Here is a 21,740-nt window from a genome sequence, read left to right on the forward strand (position 1 = left end):
TGCACCGCTGTAATGTAATGTAAAAAGTTCTTATAGAGCGCAACTTACACCGGACGGTTTCTTGGCGCTAAGCACTTACTTGAGAAGAGGCAGAGAGGGAGAAAAGAGTACTTATATATAAATAGAATGAAAGAGGTGGGTTTTAAGAAGGGACCTAAAGTGAGGGTAAGAAGGAGAAAGTCTGAGTTCCAACGGAAGTGAATTCCAAAAGGAGGGGGCTAGAAAAGAGAATCTGAGGCCACCGTGTTTTTTGCGCCTAAACCTAGGTGTCTGGAGGAGTGCATGATGAGAGGAGCGAAGGTGCCTAGAGGGAACATAGGGATGCAAGAGAGAGGAGATGAAGGAAGGACCAATACCGGCCAGAGATTTATGGGTCAAACAGCCAAGTTTAAACTTGCAACGCTCCGATACAGGGAGCCAATGTAAGGCTTTGAGCAAAGGGTGAACGTGAAAATGTTTGGGATAATGATAGATCAGGCGAGCAGCCTGATTCTGTATCAACTGTAATCTTTTAAGTTGATATTGTGGGATGCCTACATACAGAACATTGGCATAGTCAATCCGGGAAATGACTAATGCCAATAGTGCCAGGGTAAGGGCCTCAGTGGTCAAGAAGTGAGCTATTTTCCGGATCTTCCTAAGCTGGAAGAAGCAAGAGGACACAGTGGCACTGACCTGATGTTTCATTGAAAGATCGTGGGAGATGTAGACTCCCAGACTTTTCACCTTGTCAGCCGGACAAGGAGAAGGACCCAGAGAAGAGGGCCAAAACGTCGAGTTCCAGGGGTTGGATGGGCCTCCGACAAGAACAAGCTCAGTCTTGTCGGGGTTAAGCTTAAGATGGTGAGCACCCATCCAATTACTGATATGACAGAGGGTGATTTGGAAATCTTGAATCGCTTCGTCCGATGAGTCAAGGTTGAAGACAAGCTGAATGTCATCTGCATAATTAAATGCAGTGACATTCCTTCCCCGGAGGGAGCGAATAAGGGGAGTAAGATACAAATTGAATAGGAGTGGTGACAAAGACGAACCCTGTGGAACGCCGCAAGTGAGCAGCATTTTATCAGCCGAGAACTGGGAGAGCCGAACAGATTGATGGCGGTTCGTCAGAAAGGAGCGGACCCAACTGAGGGCCGTCCCGCTGATGCCTGCCTCTTTGACACGGTCGCCAAGATGGTATGGTCGACCGTGTCAAAGGCCGCCGATAGATCTAGAAGAATCAGGGCTTGACTGGTATTAGAGTCGGCGCCTCTACGGAGTTCCTCCATGACAGAGAGTATAACTGCTTCCGTCGAGTGAGCAGGTCTAAACCCAGCTTGCTGGGAGTCTAAGAAGTTAGACTCTTCAATAAAAGAACTGAGGACTCCAGTCACATGTGTCTCAAGTACCTTACTCAAGTAAGGGAGAAGGGAAATGGGGCGAAAATTGCCCATGACTGCAGGGTCGGCATTAGGTTTTTTTAATATAGGAATCACCTCAGCGTTCTTAAACTGGCTAGGAACCTCACCGAACAGAAGAGAGTTGTTCAGGAGGGCTAGTGGAGGGGTAGGGCAGGCCGAAAAGGCAGCACGAAGAATCGCGGGAGGGCAGCAGTCCGTGGGAGAGCCAGATGAAACTTTATTAAGCAGGGAAAGAAAGTCACCTTCTAGTATAGGGGGAAACTGAGTAAGGGAGTGGGGATTAGAGAAAGGAGTGGTATCAGTAGGGAACATCACCGGGGATCCAGAGAGGATACTATGTTTAATTTTGCGGATTTTATCAATAAAAAATGTATTGAGGGAATCACAGAGAGCCTGAGATGGTAGGGGTTTGAGGGTCACCCTGTCGGGGTGTGAGAGTTCCTCCACAATGGCAAAAATTTCTTTTGATTTTTGTGCAGAGTTAAGAATTTTAGTAGAGAAATAGGCCGTTTTAGCGACTGAAATGGCCTGTTTGTATTCGCCGGAGAGTTTTAAAAATTGTAGCTTTTCTGAGTGGTCGTAGTTTCTGCGCCAACGGCGCTCGGCTTGGCGGAGTCCCAGTTTTAAAGATTTGAGGCTGTCCGAGAACCATCGGTGTGCGTCATGAGGACGCTTAGTTCTGATTATCTTGAGGGGGGCAACCTTTTCGCTGGCGGATTCTAGCCATTTGACAAGTGCGGCTTCTTGGGAGTCTATGGAGCCGGGACTAGGCAGAGCCGAGGAAGTTAAGGAGGTAAAAAATAAGTCAAGGTCTGCTTTATTCCAATTGCGGGCCAAGAGGCTAGGGCCTCGGCTGCGGGAAGGCGGTGGAGGGACCAAAAGGGAGAAAGAAATTAAAAAGTGATCCGACCAAAGACAAGGTGTAATCATGAGCGACTCAATTCCTAGATTGTAGGTCCACACTTGATCAAGAGTGTGGCCCTTAGAGTGAGTGGCCGTGTGAATATGTTGAAGGCCGTTGACCCCACTTAATAGATCGGTGAAAGCCAGAGAGAAAGAGCTTTCAAGGGCGTCTGATGGCCAATAGTTGAAGTCTCCCAGGACCAGCAGTCTGGAATAATTGATTGTAAGCTGGGAGAGTAAGTCGCCGAAGAGCAAGGGAAAGTTTGGCATAGGTTGGGGGGGGCGATATACCAGGACGCAAGTAAGAGGAGACACCGAGGATTCAAAACGAATGACTAGGTAGTCGACCTGAGGGATATCGGGTAGGGAGAGGGAAGTAAACCTAAGGGGAAGTTTAATAATGGCGGCTACGCCGCCACCCTGTTTCCCAGCTGGGCGGTTAGCTTGAAGGATATAGTACCCAGGTGGAATAGCTGCCAAAATGTCAGGGGAGGAGTCCTCATTCAGCCAAGTCTCCGTTATGAGTAAGATATCCGGTCGGTCTGCGTCCAGAAGGTGGCATATGTCAAGTTGATGACGGACTAACGACCGAGTGTTGAGATATATAATTGCTAATTCCATATTAGCAGGGGCCTGAACGGGCAGAGATTTGGAGGGGAGGGAAGTGACTATATGTTCAGGGATAAGGGAAGATGGGAGAGTCTGGAGCTCGGAGAAGGTCCTGCGTACTTGTAAAATGCCAAGTTGTTTAAGTTTTAAATAACTAGTAGCGGCCAGCGGCCAGGATGTGTGTAGGGAGATTAAGTCCCTAGGGGAGTAGGATATAGATTGGGCAGAGTGACAGGCCCCAGGCCCCGGCCGGCCGCGGACGGGCGCAGACGGGCCTGCCTTAGGCGCGCCTTCGTTCTTAAAATAGCGGAAGTGCGTGGCGCGTGCGCAGACAGCAGCAACAACTATAACGCTACCCTTCCTATTGGGAGCGTGAAGGTAGCGAGTGCAAGTACAAAAGGGTAAGTAAACAAGTGGTTGACGCGATAAAAAAGTTTAAAATGCTGAAATACCCCCCAGGAGCATTGAACACAGCTCCTTAGCCCCACAAATCAAGTTTAAAACAATTTAAACTTTAACTTTAACGCTGGGTTCTAAAAACCCGATACTTCAGTTGGCGCCCAACTCGGGGCGATTTCAGCGGTACTGGTCCAAGCCAGAGGTTCGTGAGGAGCTTCGTGTGGAAATTCTGGAGGAAGGCCGCCACTTCATCGACCCCTGCATGTCGACGTGGTCCGAAAGTCTTTTCTGCGAGGTTCTCCGCGTCCCGACGGCTACGAAGGACTGCTGCCCTGATTATCGCCCTGTTTTGGACCCTTGACGATTTGGTAGAGCGAAACAATTGAGAGAGTCTTCTGGTGAAGTCATCGATACCTCAGTGAAGTATAAGTGGAGCGTCTCCCAGTTTGTTTGGTATCCTTCGGGATTTTGGTATTCTTTGGGATCGCTTTGATTTGGGACTTGCAAGTGCCAAAGCCAGAGGACTCGTGTATTCACGAGACTATCGTATTCGATAATCCTTTGAAGTTTGAAACTAGACTAGTGAGCGAAGATGCCTGGTTCTAGTATATTTGGAAATTTGTTTTGTTTTGGTTGTAAAAGGGATTCCCGATTAGAGGATTCGTGTCCGGTTCCTCCAATTGGAACTCCAACTTATGAGCTTTATGTGAAACATGGCGTGGGCCCCATTACGTATAATGAAGTATGGACCCGATACACCAGGAAGGATGGTGTTTTAAAATGGCCCCAACATGGTAGTTTCGACACAGACATCCTAGATAACCTAGAAGTTAAATTATTCAAGAAGAAAGCCCGGCCGGCAATGTTTGATTCTTTCCGCCTATGGCGAAAGGAAGCCAAACAAAAAGAAATTAAATTAGCAAAGAAAAATAAAAGAGAGAGAGGTATGTCGATAATGCAAGCAGCTTTGCAGTTTAAAGATAATGAAGAGGACCAAATGAATGAGCAGTTGCACAGGCAACGCAAACTAGTCATTGATAAATGTTACCCAGTTTTGCCGCCCCTTCAGCAAGATGCGTTAAAAGAAAAGGAGAAAGACCCCCTAATGTCGCATTTGCTAAGTTCGCCACCCCCGTATGCGCAAAATGCTACAGCGCCTCCGCAACCCTTAAATGTACAGCCTCCAGCTAATGCACCGCAAGCTTTCCCGCAGCCGCCAGCTCTTCCTCAGCCGGCTCCTATCCCTGCAGCACAGCCTTCCCAAGGGACGCCGATTTTGCTACCTACCTCTTCTGCGCTCCCTGCGACTTTACCTAGCACATCGGCTGCCTCCCTTGGTGCCCTACCTGCTACTACTCCTGTATCTGTATCTACACCCGTTTTTCTTCCCTCTGTTTTTCCCCCGGTTCTTGCCTCAACTTCTCCTTCTGCACGACAACGAATAGCTAGTGCAGTCACTAGTCTTATATCACCCCTCTTTGGGTCATCTAGTGCGACCCCTGGTTCACAACGTAAGCAGTTGCGTAGTCACATGCCTGGTTCTAGAGAGAAAGAAGAACTGGACCGCATGGCACGTAGATGGATTGTTTATCCTTCTAGATATGATGTAGAGTCCGTTGTAAATGTTTTTCATCAGTGGGAAGCACCACAACAGAGATACGTCTTAGAGAAAATGTGTGAAATCCTATGTGAGGAATTGGAAGATAATGATTTAGACTCAAGCCCGCAGGAGTTGTGTCAAGTGCGATTTGAATTTGGAAAAGGTACAATTGTGGGTCCCGATGTTAGGAAAGCAGTTACGACATTGCTATCTTTTAGGATTGAGGATCCTTCTCAGTCACTGTTTGGGCTTGACTCCTCTGGTGAAAAGGTGCGACAGTACCCTATGAGAGAAGTCCCTCCGGTATGGAAGGAAGCTGTTGCGGCTGATGCCGCTCATGGTATTGCTGCTATGCCAGCTCATTTTCAGCGTGTTTGGGTACATGTTCCCTGGAAGCGATCTGAAGTTTTAGCGCTTAAGCAGACATTGCCTGACCCCCGTAAGAACCCCGCAGGATATTATAAGGAGTTATCACAGACTGCAGAATCATGTGTCATGAATCTAGCTGACATAGATATGTTGTTCGGAAATGTTGTTCCACAGCCTTTGTGGGGATTAATTCGTAATACAGATCATGCTGCAGAACTAGGTGACACGTGGGCTAATATAATTAATGCAGACAATAGACAGGTTGGCGGTGCCAAGCCTGAGCCCGCGGTAGCAGAACTCCCTGGGAGAATAATTAACTATATGGAAACTTTAATGCCCGCAATACGTGTAAATTGGAATAAATTATCTGCATGCAAACAGAAGAAAGATGAAACAGTGCCCGATTTCTTCACCAGGTTTGAAGAAACATTTATCGACCACAGTGGTCAAGACATGAGTACAGAAGGTGGCCAACGGTTATTTGTTGATAAATTTGTGCATAATTTGCTTCCAGAGTTGTGTAAAAAATTAAAAGATTCGGAGAGTGCTTGGGCCGTTTCCTCTTCAGCGCAAATACTGGCTACTGCACAGTATTACGAAAATAGGGATAAAGATGAGAAGGATAGAACAGACAAGAAAACGAAAGAATTAAAAACGAAGGTTCTTTTACAGCAGGCTTATCCGCCACGTGGAGGTCAGAATAATTATAGGCAAACCCAGGGTATCTATCAGCAACCCCAACAGTTTCAGAATAATCAGCAAATGTATGGGTATTATCAACCATGTGTTCCTATAGGTCCCAATCAGTGTTCATATTGCAAGGAGGAAGGTCACTTTAAAAATAATTGTCTTAGATTGTTGCAGCGCACAAATAATGCTTATGGCGCAAAAGGTAGAGGTGGCCAGCAAGCCCCAAGAGATAGAGGGCGTGGAAATGTTCCCCAGAACGCGCGTCCTCTTCCGCCTCAAAATACGATAAATAGTTTTGATCAGCAAGCCAATGGAACTGGCAAGACAGCGCAGTACTATAATAATGACTATTATGCAGAAGATGATAATACGGAAGGTAATGATTACTAGGACAGCCATAGACAGAGAGAGGGAGTTGTTTCAGTGCCAGTGGATCAGAGCGGACCGTATGTTAAGGTGACTACAGCGGGTGTAACAGAGCCCTTTCTGCTGGATACTGGTGCTGCAAAGAGTTCTATTATGCGCTCAAAACTCCCTGGCGTGCCTTTGTCTGGCGAAATGAATGTTTCAGTAGATTTTTCTGGCGCCCCGGTTAGGAACCCGATCTCAAGTCCTATGGCCCTTTCTGTTGGACCTTGTGAGCTGAAAGCACCCCTTATCCTAACGACAGGATGTGGTGAAAACCTGTTAGGATTGGATTTGTTAAAGAGATTACATGCGACATTATATTGTTCCCCCTCGGGAGTACAACTTACACTGGGTAGGGAAGTGATTTCTCCCATGTATTTGTCGAAGAATAAACTGCCAGCTGAATTGTCGTCTCTTCCTGATGCCCTTTGGGCCACTGGCCCTAATGATGTGGGCCTTTTGGAAATACCGCCGTATGTTGTCACTTTGAAAGCCAATGTTAAATTGCCACGCATTCCCCAGTACAAGATCTCTCATGAAGGTGAAAAAGCGTTGTTAGCAATTATCTATGATTTAATTGAGAAGGATGTAATTGAAGAGACAAGAGGCAACGTTTGCAATAGTCCGGTTCTGCCTGTTTTAAAACGTACTGACCCTTCTCAGCCACCTGTTTACAGGTTTGTGATCGATCTTAGAGAGGTCAATAAGATAGTTGTGCCACAGTTTCCAGTCGTCCCTGATATAACTGCCTTGTTAACTATGATCCCAGCTTCCGCTGCTTGGTTCTCAGTGATCGATTTAAAGAATGCTTTCTTTAGTATCCCGATTGCAGAGGAGAGCAGGGATATTTTTGGCTTTTGTTTAGGAGGTCGAAGCTTCCGTTTTAAACGCGCTCCACAGGGCTACTGTGAAAGTCCATCAATATACAGTCAGGCTTTAAAAGCGCAGCTTGATGCACTTGTTTTACCTAGTGGTGCTACCCTTATTCAGTATGTTGACGACTTATTAATCGCCGCAGATACTGAGGAGATTTGTAAAGGAGCTACATCGTCATTGTTGCGTCATTTGTCTGCCTTTCATCACAAAGTGTCTCTCTCTAAACTGCAATATTGTCGACAAGAAGTGACCTATTTAGGTCATCTCTTATCGAAGGAGGGAAGGAACCTGACCCCAGAAAGAATCCAGGCCATTGCACAATTAAGCGTGCCAAGGACACAGAGAGAAGTGCGTGCTTTCTTGGGCATTACTTCATACTGTAGGCACTGGATCCCGAGTTTTTCTTTGCTGGCAAAACCGTTGATAGCATTAACATGTAAAGATACACCGAATCCTGTCCCATGGTCTGAAGAGTGTCAGAAAAGTTTTTGGGAATTACGCAAGGCATTATGTTCAGCTCCTGTGTTGGGTACCCCCGACTATAGTAAGTCTTTTACATTGTATGTTCATGAAAAAGAAGGTTGCGCATTGTCAGTGTTAACACAGCCGTTTGGAGACAGACCGCGTCCATGCGCGTATTTTTCGTCGACTTTGGATCCGGTAGCGAGGGCATTGCCAAGTTGTTTAAGAGCCACAGCGGCAGCAGCTGCGTCCATTCGACAGTCTGCTGGATTAGTGATGAATAACACATTGATCGTAATGGTTCCCCATGCAGTGGACACATTGTTAAACAGGACCAAGACACAGCACTTAACTAGTGCTCGATTGTCAGGGTATGAATTGACACTGTTAGCAAACCATGTGCACATAAAAAGGTGCAACACGCTGAATCCAGCTACATTATTGCCAATTTCAGCAGACATAGATGAGATTGAACAGCATGATTGTCTGTTCAGAACAGAAGAAGAAACAAGAGGGAGAGTGGATCTTAAAGATACTCCCCGGGTTGAATGTGATGGTACCTTATGGGTGGATGGTTCGTGCTTCAAGCTTCCGAATGGTGATACGACTGCTGCATATGCTGTCACGACTTTGCACACGATTGTTGAAACTGCACGTATACCACATAATTCAGCCCAAGCAGCAGAATTAATTGCACTTACAAGAGCATGTGTGTTGTCGAAAGGAATGAAAGTGAACATATATACTGACAGCCAGTATGCTTTTGCCGTGGCCCATAGTTTTGAGCGTTTGTGGAAAGAACGTGGGTTCCTGACCTCGCATGGAACTAAGATTCAGAATGGTCAGTTAGTGAATGATCTCCTTGAGTCACTGACCTTGCCGTTACAAGTCGCGATTGTGAAATGCAGCGCACACAAGAAGGTTACCGATGATGTTGGGCGTGGTAATGCATTTGCTGATGAAATCGCGAAAGAAACAGCAAAAGATGTGACAACTCGAATGTATGTTGCAGGCCCTGCAAGATGGGTTGGTGATGTTGGAATGTGTGAAGACACGATAGAGGGTGTGAAGTCCCTTCAAGCTGAAGCCACAGAGAAAGAATTGAGTATGTGGAAAGAAAGTAAGGGTAAATTGGATGAAAATGGTTGTTGGGTTGATTTGTCAGAACACCGGCGATGGTTGTTACCTGATGCATATGTGCTTCCAGTGGTTACGATGGCACATGGAATGGCACATATCAGTGTGAAAGGGATTTGTAAGTTGTTGGCTCCAGTATGGCAGAATGCTGGAATTCCCAAGTGTGCGGAGAATGTGGTCAAAAATTGCATGGTATGTTTGAAATACAATCCTGGTAGGGGAACCCCAACTCCAGCTGGTCATTTTGCGCCTCCATCATATCCATTTGAGGTTCTGCAACTAGATTTCATCCACATGGAAAGGTGCAACAATTTGAAATATGTACTGGTTGTTGTTTGCGCTTTTTCAAAATGGATAGAAGCATATCCCCTAAAAGACAATACGGCCTTATCCACAGCTAAAGCCCTTGTCAAAGAATTTTTCCCTAGGTTAGGAATGCCAAGGATGGTATGGAGTGATAATGGGAGTGAATTTGTAGGTCGAGTGATGAAGGATGTGTGTGAGGGACTAGGCATTAAGCAGAAATTCCACGCTGCAAATCACCCCCAATCAGCTGGATTAGTAGAGTGCTACAATGGCACTTTGAAACTTAAGTTGGCCAAAATTCAGGCGATCTCCCGTCTTAAATGGCCTGACGCTCTGCCCTTAGCACTCCTATCAACAAGAATGACTGTGCATTCGCGAGTGGGACTTAGTCCGTATGAAATCGTGTTTGGCCGTCCGGACAATGTATGGGGAGTGCCAAGGCCGACAAAATTCTGTGAAATCGAACATCCAGTACTGCTTGAGTATCTGTATGAATTGACGGCTAAATTGCGTGTCTTACACCAACAGGTTCACGATACTCTGCCTCAGGCCTCTGAAGCTCCAGGACACCCTATTAATCCTGGATCGTGGGTGCTGATTAAAAATTTTCAACGTACGAAAAATGATGAGCCCCGTTGGATCGGCCCCCACCTCGTCCTTCTATCGACAAGATCAGCGGTTCGAGTGAAAGGGAAAAAGAATTGGATACACGGCATACATTGCAAGAGGATCCCTTTGCCCCTACCGTATGATCGTGGGTCCAGGAGGGGACCGCTGACTCTGAGGTTGAGACTGTGCCTCGTTTTGTGCCTTTTAGCGATGCACGTGTAAAGGGAACAATTTCAGAGCAAGAAAGTGACGACCTTCTGCAAGAAGCTATATCGCCATCAATACGATTGGACACCACAGAGCCTGAACTCTTGTTTCAAGACCAGACAGTACCTGGGAAAAACAGGTATAATTTGAGGCCAAGGACTATGAACAAATAAAAATTATTTTCCTTTGATATTTTTGGATAGCGCAGCTCTCTCATCTGAGAAACTTTTCTATTTTTTATTTTTTGAACCACCATCCGGGTTTAGCTGTAGGGTCGCGGCGCCAAGACTTTGGGGTACAAGCCGGAGACGTTAGGTCAACGGTTCTGGTTGTTCTAGGGCGTTCCCTGAACTGACAGGTGTACTCCTTAGCAGAAGATACTCATCCGCCGCGAACCGCACGATTAGAGGATGGAGTTTCTCGAGATGAAGAGACCCGCTGAGGAAATAAGTTTTAAGAGCAGAATATGTAAAATAATGAATAGCAAATGTTTTGTAGTATTATGTCTGTTTGTACTATCTAGCATAATGATGTTTTCTGTAGGTTGTGTATTATTGTCTTTCCAAGTGCCATTTGAACCCACTGTACAGCCCACACCTCCTCCTACTATTTTTCCACACTCTTTTCACCCTCTGCCTGAACACGAACAAGCTAGACGTTCTGAATTTGTAAACAACTCATTTGTTCAACTCCTACACCAGCACCAACTAGTTATGAACACAACGAATTGCTGGGTGTGTGGTTTGATGCCGCATACCATTGATAAGGGTATCCCATATCTAGTGCTGCCGTTTAGCTATAATGGTTCATCATGGGCATTCCAGACTATGTTTCTTTTTGCGCTTGAAACATACTCCCCGCGACCACCGCGTTCCACTAGACTTAACTCGAACAATAAAGCCTTGATGAGAGGAGTTGCAGATATGAGTAGAGATATTGATGCATATACATCTATTCCCAAGGTTGAGTTGCGAGCTTATGTAGGTTGGAACGCGACGGGGTATAGCATTAGTTTGGGCGAAAAACAGCGCAAAAGTTCATCCCCAATTTGGGTTGTACCACACATGGGTCGCCTTTGTTTACAAGGGCAATGGACAAAATCCAAGAGCTCAACTAGGGAAGAGTGACTGTACGGAAACGTACACTTTTCCATCACAGTTTTCCCCTGCGTTTTTGGCTGCCAAGGGTACCTACTTTGTTTGTAGTGATCGAGCATATACATGGTTGCCCCCTGATTTCTCGGGCACGTGTTATGTTGCAAATTTGCTACCGCAGACATTTACTGCCGCCTCTGATTATCACAAGACCAGAGTTGTGAGAGGCGTTGTTAGTAAGGAGGATACTGCCGGTCAGGAAGCAGGAGACTTTTTCTTGGGTTTCCTGCCGTTTTGGGGACCAATGGTCAATAGTAGGAACCTGAGACAACTGACTCGTGTAGTGGAAACCACTGTTAATGTGACGGCTGGTGCCTTTGGTAACTTGACAGCTGAGCTCCAAGGGGATCGCCTCATGATGTTGCAAAACCGTATGGTTCTAGATGTCATACTTGCAGATCGTGGTGGGGTATGTACTGCTATCCAATCAAGCTGTTGTATTTTTATACCAGATAACGCTCCGGTAATCTATCAGGCCTTCTCCAAACTGCATAAAATTTCCGAATCTATCCACGTGGATAAAGGAGATTGGTCGGTAATGGGGTGGTTCTGGGAACTGATATCAGCTTGGGGATGGAAGATTCTAATAGTCATTGGAACGATCTTAGCCATTCTTTTCCTGTTCTGTCTATGTATACAGTGTGCTCCTGTAATGTGTAGCCTCTGTGTTACATCATGTGTAAGGAAACCTGTATCAAGGGACGAGCTAAGCAATAGGATGATGCTACAGCAACATCTCCATGACTTTGTAGATATGGACCTGGACTCAGATTAATATGAGTATAGTTGTTGCCTATGTAAGGGCAAAAGGAGGGTCTGTGGTACTGTAAATTTCGGAACCATGTTGAAAGCATGGCCCTACCATGCCGACTTCAGTATTAGCGAACCGCAAATGTCAAATGCGGTATGTATGAGTGTTTTCGTCATGTTTCACTGATGAATTCACCGTGCATACGATACCACATATTGAACCCTTTGGGTTCCATTTTAGAACAGTAGCCATTTTGTGGTTGCCCTCACATAGGCTGCACTCTAAGGCCATGCCTAGGCCTAAAGGACACGTACACCTTCTGTGACTTCTCTCTGACCTGTGCAAACTGACTCCGCTGCCCGAGGTCAATCTTGTCCGGCCAGTTCCTTTTCTCGCGGCCTAATGTGATTAGCATCAGGGCTCGACCCATCATAAAGTCCTTGTTCACACACGATCTCTGACTAAGCTATTTCACACCTGACTCTGTTTCCTACTTTATGGCTTGTTTTACGAGCAGGAGGTGCCCGTTGTATTGGGGTCCGCTGTTATCTGATGAGGGTTCTGAGCCTTGCTGGGTAAAATGACTGTATGCTTAATGAACTGAAATGTGGGATTGTCATTATGGCTCTGCTGTTTCTTTGAAACTAAAATATGTGAATGACCACTTGTAAAATAGGGGCGGTGTTGCCCCCAAGCGTAATTTTGTGTATATAAGTAAAGACTGGTTTTTGGTTCGGGAGCAGTCTCCTGAGAACATACATCGTGTTGCACTTCTCGGATACCTGTGATTGGTCTGCAGCCAATAAATATGATCTTTGATTTCATCTAGAAGACTCTGTGTTTCTGTGGGTCTGAAACAGGAAGAACCCGAAGTCTTAGGGTGTGTTCCCCTGCACCGCTGGGTTCTAAAAACCCGGTACTTCAGGCACAACATTTTGCATCCACAACAGATGCAATCCAATCACACTGTGACAATAAGCACAAATTTACCAAGACTCAACAAAAAATTTGGAATTGAGTGTTCGACACAGATTCCTGATCCTGAGCAAAGTTGAACTCTGTAACTGCATTGTGTGTCTAGGAGGTCACATGTCTCCATACAACAGCCAAAGGACCCTGTGAAGGAGAGATATAGAACAGTCTTGAAATACCTAATTTTGTGCATACATCTCCAAGAGACATTTCACAGTTACAATTCATAAACTGTGAACACTAGCTAGGAGTCATGTCAACACTGTACTGCTGAACATACTAACTCAATGGACACATAACAACTTCATGGATCATGTTAAGTAGCATGAACCTACACGTATACATAGATATTGTACAACAGACACATATCATGCAAAGAAAGTGCTTTGTCAACTCATCATTGAATACTTACAATCATGAGAAGAAGTTGTTGATGAGCAGTCTCCGAACATCCTCCTCCCCCTCATCATCACTGGCAACATGCCCCAGGCCTGGCTCCTCCCCTGCTGGAGGCTGCTGGTCCCTGTCATCTTGGATGAGAGGAGGAGGGACCCAGTGCCACTGAGGGTGAGGGGAACCAAATTGAGGGCGAGTCTGAAACATCGACATCTGCTGAGGACCAATCCAGTTCCAGTGATTACTCCCTTGTTGTGGTGGGTGTTAACAGAGCAGAGGCCACAACAACTGTCCCCGCCACCACCACCATCTCCACCCTCACAGCTGCTCCCATTCCAAAGGTCCGTGCACCATCCCGTGTTGGTGAGCATGTCTCCTTCGGGCCAGGCACCACACCCCCTGCATCTGTCACCCCTGCTGCCCTGAGTGTGGAGTCTGTGGATTTGCTCAAACAGATACATGTGGGGCAGACATCCATGCTGAGTGTCCTCCATGCACACACCAGACTTTTAACGCAATTGGTGTCATACATGGAGGGCATGTCATCAGACATGTCTGCCCTACAGCGGGCAAATCAGTCCATGGCCTCCTCACTGACGGAAGCAGTGTCCCTCCTACAGCAGTCCCTCACTTCTCTTACCTCTACCCCATCACCAGTCCCCACTATCCTACCTGAGAAAAGCACACTCACACAGGCACATGCACACACACCAACAGACACAAGCAGCACACAGCCACCTAAAACAAAGTCCCAAAAAACATGCACGCACACTCATGGGACTGACATAATACACACAAGAGATAGGGCAAAAAAACACACACACCCATCTACAACAACTCTGCATTCCTCAGCTACCTCTCCCTCCAAAACCCCTACCCTTGACTCTCCTGCAACCCCCCTTCCCAGAGGGTCTTCCTCTGTGACCTTGGCCTCTTCCCCACTGATACTTCAGACCAGACTCGCAAGAGGAAGAAAAAATCCCCGGCACAGAGAGGAGATCCACCCCTGCTCGCACACCCTCCCCTAAAAGTAGGAAGACAGAGACCCCCACCAGTACATCCCCCAGAACAAAGAAAACCAAAACCCCACCACCATCCCACACTTTCACCACAAAATCTACTTCCCCCCGAGCCAAGGCCACCCCTCCCAAAGTCCACACATCACTACCCATGCCAGGTTCATCCACTCACCATTACACCATCCCCAAGATGATAAGATCCTCCCCTACCACAAGCACTTCCCCTCCCACAACACCACACCTTCTGTCAGTTCCGGACACTGCAGTGGAGACCCCGGCCCCCAATCAGACCTGTCCACTGCAGTGGAGCCCCAACCCCCTCAATCAGACCTGTCCACTGCATTGGAGCCCCCACCCCCTCAATCAGACCGGTCCACTGCAGTGGAGCCCCTACCCCCTCAATCAGACATGTCCACTGCAGTGGAGCCCCCACCCCTTCAATCAGACCTGTCCATTGCAGTGGATCCCGACACTCCAGTAGCCCCCATTCCTCCCATAACCCTTACTGGTACACCCTAGTCCTGTCCTGCGGTGCCTGGCATGCCCTAAAGATGCCCCTCCAAGGGGAACTCTCCCCTAGTTATAGCAGTGCAGGCAAGCAATGGAGGACGAATCATTATGTTTATCCCCTGAAGGACTCAATAACATGGACTGGCAATTGGCCATATTGTTCTTCATGTTTAAAATATTTTGATGCAAATGCTGAATAAAGCGTTTTCTTTTCTTTTGTAGATTTGCATTTCGTGTACATAATTTTGTTAATGAGTGTAATGAAATTGCGGTTGAAATCTTGTTTAGTGAAAATAATGTTTTAGCGATGTGATGGACTGATGTGGCCCATGGTATATGTGTCCTATTACAGTATTTATCAGAGTCATCATTGACTGCAATTGCAGGTTGTCATAAACAACAATGTTTTGTACAAGAAGTGTGACATTCTTTTCACAACCTCCCATCTTTGACTTACACTTTTGCACATATGTCGTGCTGACATTTGTACACATTGGAAAAGTTTTTAACGGTACAACCGTCTACAATGGACATGCAGAATAGCTCATTGATGATGAACAAGTCATCTGTCTCATCAGTACAACTTGGTAAACATGGAGTTTGACTACGTGCAGATGACTGTGTGTTGTAATATTTGGACCAATGTCCGAGTCTCATTATGACATGGTAGACCCCTGCCAAGACGAAGCTTGACACAGCTGACCTTCCATAGTAGTGTAATCACCTCATGTCAGTGTGTTAATCTGTGACATATCCTGAGCCCATGGTGTGTGTCATGTGAGCATGAATCTCTGTGTTCAAACCCAATTTCCTACCAAGACTCTAGTCCCTGCAGATGTTCCTGTTTGAGAAGCTTGCTGTGTGCTGAGTAGTACTTCATTGACCTATTTGACTTTGAGTGTCTGGGATGTGGGTGCACCAGTACAATGGAGTCATTATTGTGTCATCCCTGGGTGGACAATGCTGGTAGTAATAAACATCCACCCCCCTATTGGTAGAGAATGCTGGTGCTGATGGACATTCACCCCCTATGGGGTGGACAATGCTGGTAGTGATAGACATCCACACCCCTATTGCAAGAGAATGCTGGTAGTGATAGACATCCACCCACTATGGGTGTGTTGCCTTTCGCGGGGTCAGGACGTTTTTGTGTGTGATAGGTGTCTGACTTACCGTCTGTGACGAACGAGTCGGTTACGGTTGTTGATTCGACCGTAGGCACACAGTACAGGGATGACATGCGCGATCAGATACATGGCTACTTCATCTCGTACAAGATGATCATGTTGTGGTGAAATACAGCTCTTCCAGATGCTGTGACGTGCTGGAGGTGGCGACCTGTTTGGCGCGTAGGAAGCACACATCGTACTTGCCCTGCCAGAAATTGCTTTGAAAATGGCTCCGTATGACTCCATTCAGCGTTTACGGGGCCGGGTCGTACTGAAAATGGCGCTGAATTCGGAGCATACGTGTCGCTCGGGAATTGGACACATTTGCGCATCGTACTTTGTCATTTGGATGGACCGGCTCCAGGAACGAGTTGTTGGGAAGGTAAAGCTACAGACAGCTCTCGGAGGGCCTTCTGAGTGAGATCGGAACCAACCCCATATTAGTAAATGTGGGAAGGACCATGGAAAGTAGCTTGAAAAAGGGGCATACTTAGAGCCGTTTAGGAAGGAGTAATGAGGGGTTTAGAGTGGAGTACAGAGGGGTTAGAGATTGCATGCACTCACTCGCAAAAGAGGAAACCCATTGCCATTTGGAAACCGTACTTCTAAGTTACTATAGCCAAAAAGGGGCCTAAAATAGTAGTACATTTCTATAGCTCAGAGCTGAAGTAAGTCCAGCACCACACATAGCGAACCAATGGTAATGCAACATCCTTCCTAGAAAATAATTGGGTAGGAACCTAAAAAAAAACCCTTGGAAACTAATGTTAAATTAAATGTATTGATTAAACATTATTAAAAATTATAAATTATAAATGAATATAATTTAATGTTAAAAAATCTAAAAAAAAAAAAATGTTTTCATTTAATTACAAATAAGTTGAGCAACCTGTTTTGAGTTCATACAAATGTAACATTATTTTCATCAAAATATACTTACATTCATTTTAATTAATTCTATCCATCAAAGAAATATTTACTTTAGGTGGAAATTTATTTTTAATTTAAATTTAAGAGTTTTTTTAAATTTAATTTAATTTATTAAAAGTAATTACATATTTATTTCAATATTAACTTAATAGTACTACTTATATTAATATTTATATAAACATATGTATATATATTTTTTAGTTAGTTAACTTTTTTACTTTTTCCAATACATTCTCAAAGGGAGACTTCAGAGTAGGGGAAGAATACTGTATGATAAATTAGTAAAACCATGTGATTGTTAAATATTGTTGTAAATAAATTCTTTATATTTATTTAAAATATACAATAAAAGGAGAGAAAATGCTACAGCACTATTAAATATATTAAATTAAATAAAACATTTTTCCAGAAGTTAAAAAATTCTCCCCAGGTGCCTGCCACCCTGTCAATGGCTGGTAATGGAAGACCCATGGCTACGAGTTCGATTGGGAAGGCTCTAGGTGCAAGGGGGCCCACTACGGGCCCCCAAAGTCTGATTCCGACTTCCAATTTGAGTCGGATGGCACAATTTGGAAAGGCTGTCCAAATCCAGCATCGTACTTGGTCATTTGGAAATGCGGTCCGTAGACACGTACAATTCTGTTCCGTGCGGCTTGGTCATTCCAAATGCCGTCGGGTTTGGATTGGGATTTTTCTAACACCTAACTCGCATCATACTCGGTCGGTTGGAAACCTTTCCGAGTCGGTTGGAAAGACACATTCCCGATCTGATTTGGATGGAGCAAATGCCATCAGTAGGCCTTCTTAACCACATCAGAATCAGGCCCTTTGTCTATTTATATTCAAAACTATTTTAAATAATGTAGTTTAAATTAACATTATGGGCCCAATTCCTGTGTCGCAAGGAAAGCATCCCGACCAAATCGGATTTGTAATGCTTTCCGTACGACTCGACCGGGAGCCCTCAGTTCGACGTAGTACGATGCATCCCATGTGAAACACAACCGAATCGTACGGAACGCTATCATTCCGAACGAAGGCTCCGTAAACCGCATCGATGCAACCGACACGTTTGTAAACGTTCAACATTCGCTTGCCGGTCACGAATCGGACTCGTATCAACATGCAGTGAGTGGATGTTGCAGGAGAATCGGTTACGGAAACGTGTCGATCCGTGTATGAAATGTCAATGGGGGAGTCAAAAACACTCAAAAAAAACAATGGCAAATCAAAAGAAAATTTATGTAAACCCACACTCACAAATGCACCTACATAAAGGGCAACACCATGATCATGATCCTTTGCCACAAATGCCAATACTCACAAGGAGCTTGCACCAGACATTCATTGCTCTCTGCCTCACACACTCACACACCCAGCACAGATATCATTTCAATTAAAAACACATATGCAGACAACTTTTTACTGATTCACACTCACATCCACACTCACCCTCACCTTCTCACTCTCCCTCACCATGTCCAAAAGGAAGCATCCATGTTTTACTGATAAGGAGTTGGAAGTGCTTGTAGATGAGATTGTCATAGTAGAGCCACAGTTATTTGGTAACTTAGTCCAACAGAACCCGCTTGCCCAGAGAAATACGATGTGGGAGAGGATAGTTAACAAGGTGAATGCTCAAGCACCTTGCTTGCGCACAATGGAAGATATCAGGACCAGGTACTATGATGTGCGAAGGAGGGTCAAGAAACTGATGGCCAGGAAACATTTCCAAAGCCAGCAGACTGGTTTTGGCCCTCCTGCACAACCGGCCCACTTCACCTCCTGGGAGGAGAAGGTACGTGACATCCTTGTGCCGGAGGGTGTCTACGGAATCCCAGGATCACAAGAGTCTGGTGAGTACACAATCCACAATCAAATAAAGTTTAATCACACCTCTAGAGACAGCACATCAAAGGATACAGTTAAACTAAGGCCAGTTTAAAATTACAAAATGTACTAGATTCTAATAGCATGAAATGTGTATGTCATATTTTCTACAAAAATACCTCTAATTACATTGATAATGCAACAAACTATAACCATGTACATACTTCTCAAAAACTCACAGGTAGGCCATCTGCTCCAAACAACTAGCACCAATGTCAGACATCTTGGCATAGTACTTTTCCACTCACACACAGGAAAGCACAGTCACAGGTAGTCTGTTTGGGATGGCTGGGAAGGTGGGTCTGGCCACAGGCACCATGGGACTTGTAGTCACAGCAAACCCTCCTCCACACACACAGCCCACACAGACATAATGGGATTATGCAAGCTTCTCAGTCAGTGGAAAAGTACCAGCAACATGGCTGACACTGCTGCATGCTGTCTGGAGAACAAGGCCTGATGGGAGTTGTAGTCAAGTTAAACTACATGCAACAGCCACAGACAACTCTATATTAGACTACCATTCACTGTCAGGTACACATAGGCCCAGATGACCTGTTTGGGTAGTGTGGGAGGAGGGGTGTTTGCACTGACAACATCACCTATCAGGCTCTATCCCACACACACACCTTCACATATAGACCAACAAGGCCACCAGGAAGAGTGGTGTCCTGACAATGATTGGAAGTGTACTTGCAGAATGTCTGACACTTGTGCATCGTGTTAGAGTTGTCCACAACTTTATCATGGCCTTGTGAGCCTCACACCTCTACCCAGTGTCAGCCATCTTGATAGTACAGTTACCATTCAGCATCAGGGATAGCATAGATCCAGGTCTGCTGTCTGTGCTGGCTGTGAAGGTCTGTGTATGACAGGGCATGATGGGTGGTGAAGTCAGTGCAAACACTCATCCTCACACACAGACCAACAAGACAACATTTAAATGAGCTTCCACTACAGTCCATTATAATGTACTGGCAAGGCGTTTGGCCCTGCAGACTGATGTTTTGAGTTCAAGGCACTGTTGATGAGTAGTGGACAAATCAGACACCTGTCACCAGTGTCAGACATCTCTGAAGCACATTGCCAATCACTGTCAGGAAAGTAGACTCACAGTTAAGATATTTAGGATGTGTAGGAAGGTGTGTGGACTACGGAACATGATGGGATATGGAGTCATGGCAAACACTCCTCCTCACAAACAGCACAGACAGACCACCAAGAACCATGCTCACTGTGCCACTGGATTCAAGCTAGCCTGGCTGATGAAGGGTGACATACCCCAAAACCAGTCCCAGGATGCTTGTTTCCGGTCTAAGGAGGACTGGGCTTGGCAGTTCGGAATGCACTGTGCCCATGAGGCACAGGGTCAAGACTGATTTCCATATGGCTGGGTCCAGACTAGGGGTGGGCGGAATTTGCATAGTCGCGCTACGCAAAGCTCCGCGAAGCGGTAAAAAATATCCGCGAGCACGCAGAAATTCTGAGAACATGCGGAATTGCTTGTTCGAGGTGCTTTTTCCCTGTTCGCGAACGCTGTTTGTGTGCTCGGGGGGAAATATCTTCCGAACACGCATTTTGAGAATGCGAACAAGCAACAAATTCCGCGAAACCACGGAACGCAGAATTTTGGGCAATTCTGCGTTCTCCGGCAGAACGCGAAATTACCCAAATTCCGCGAGCGGAACGGTTTTTACCGCCCAGGCCTAGTCCAGACTGGAGTGGCATAGTGGGCAAAAGAACAATGGATTTAACCCAGATCTCTGGAATGGGGAGAGTGTTTGAATCATTCAGCATTCCGTTCATCATTTGTTGCAGTTATAGATTTTTACAATAATCAGACACCAGGCACAAGTGTCACACATATCAATCTATTCCCAATCACCGCACGGAAAAACTTCTGACGTGGTCTGTTTTCTCTGATTGGGAAGAGTGTGTGAAGGACAGAGCCTGGTGGGAGTTGGAGTAATGTTAAACAATACTACATTCACCATGTACAACCACTTTACATGCCTAACTGACAGTGAATGGTGTTTTCTGCACAAGGTCTTTTCTGGGATTTTGATTCACATTTACCACCATGCACCACTGTCTGCAGCCTTGTCAGAACACTTATCATCACTGACAGTTAGCCAAAGTCACAGAGGACTGTGTTGGCTGCTGGGGGGAAGAGCATTTCTAAATCCTACTAAACACATCATGCAGTGACCAACATACACCTTCATCAACATCACAAACAGACCAACATGAACTAAGTGTGCACTCAGTGATTTTGACTTTACTAGCAGAATGCATGACACAGGGCACTGGTGTCTGACTTTTCCACAAATTTCAACAATGACTTGTGCTCAAAACACCAACCACCAGTGTCAGCCAGACTTGTCAGTACACATCCACACACTTGTAGGAAAGCATAGTTCCATGGGTGCTGCATTTGCATGCAAGAAAGAGTGTGCATAGTACATGGCCTGATGGGATGTTTGTCCATTGTAAACACTAATCTGCAAAAACAGCCATATAAGACCACTAAAAACTGTGATTACCTGTCAGTGAGAGGACATACTAATATGAAATGGCAGAGCCTGTGGCATGCTGTACAGAAGACCAGACCAGAACAAGACCAGGCGAGGAAAGGGCAGGAAAATCGCTACGCAGCGGGAAGAACATTCCCTGATTATAAATATTTCATCAGTTGACATCACATCCCACCAAAAAGCTGTTCTGAATAGAGGCTTGTCTTTTGTTCCAACTAGTCATGCAAACCAATTGGAAATTGATGTTGCATTGTACAAGTTCATGCGGACATTACGCTTACGTCACTATTTTTCCAACGTTGTAGCTACAGATGCAACTCCAGAATCTGGTAAACTGACGAAATTTAAGCCCCGCAGCACTTTCCAAGCCCCAGTGTCCCACAAGATGCTGGACACATTTGAGATCATGGTCAAAAAGGACATACTAAACTTGACTC

General features: G+C 45.6%; 1 protein-coding gene across 1 annotated transcript; it reads left to right on the forward strand.

Annotated features, from left to right (window-relative positions):
• Positions 1 to 18,356: 18,356 nt before the first annotated feature.
• On the forward strand, positions 18,357 to 18,824 carry LOC146810835 (myb-related transcription factor, partner of profilin-like). Its single transcript, XM_085615006.1, has one exon. It carries the CDS (start codon positions 18,357 to 18,359, stop codon positions 18,822 to 18,824), a length of 468 nt encoding a protein of 155 aa, XP_085471132.1.
• Positions 18,825 to 21,740: the final 2,916 nt, after the last annotated feature.

This window comes from Triturus cristatus, chromosome 7 (genome assembly GCF_964204655.1).
Source record: "Triturus cristatus chromosome 7, aTriCri1.1, whole genome shotgun sequence".
Lineage (NCBI taxonomy): Eukaryota > Metazoa > Chordata > Amphibia > Caudata > Salamandridae > Triturus > Triturus cristatus.

Coding starts and splice junctions, on each gene's coding strand:
- LOC146810835 (XM_085615006.1), top strand. CDS start 18,357: ATGTCCAAAAGGAAGCATCCATGTTTTACTGATAAGGAGTTGGAAGTG.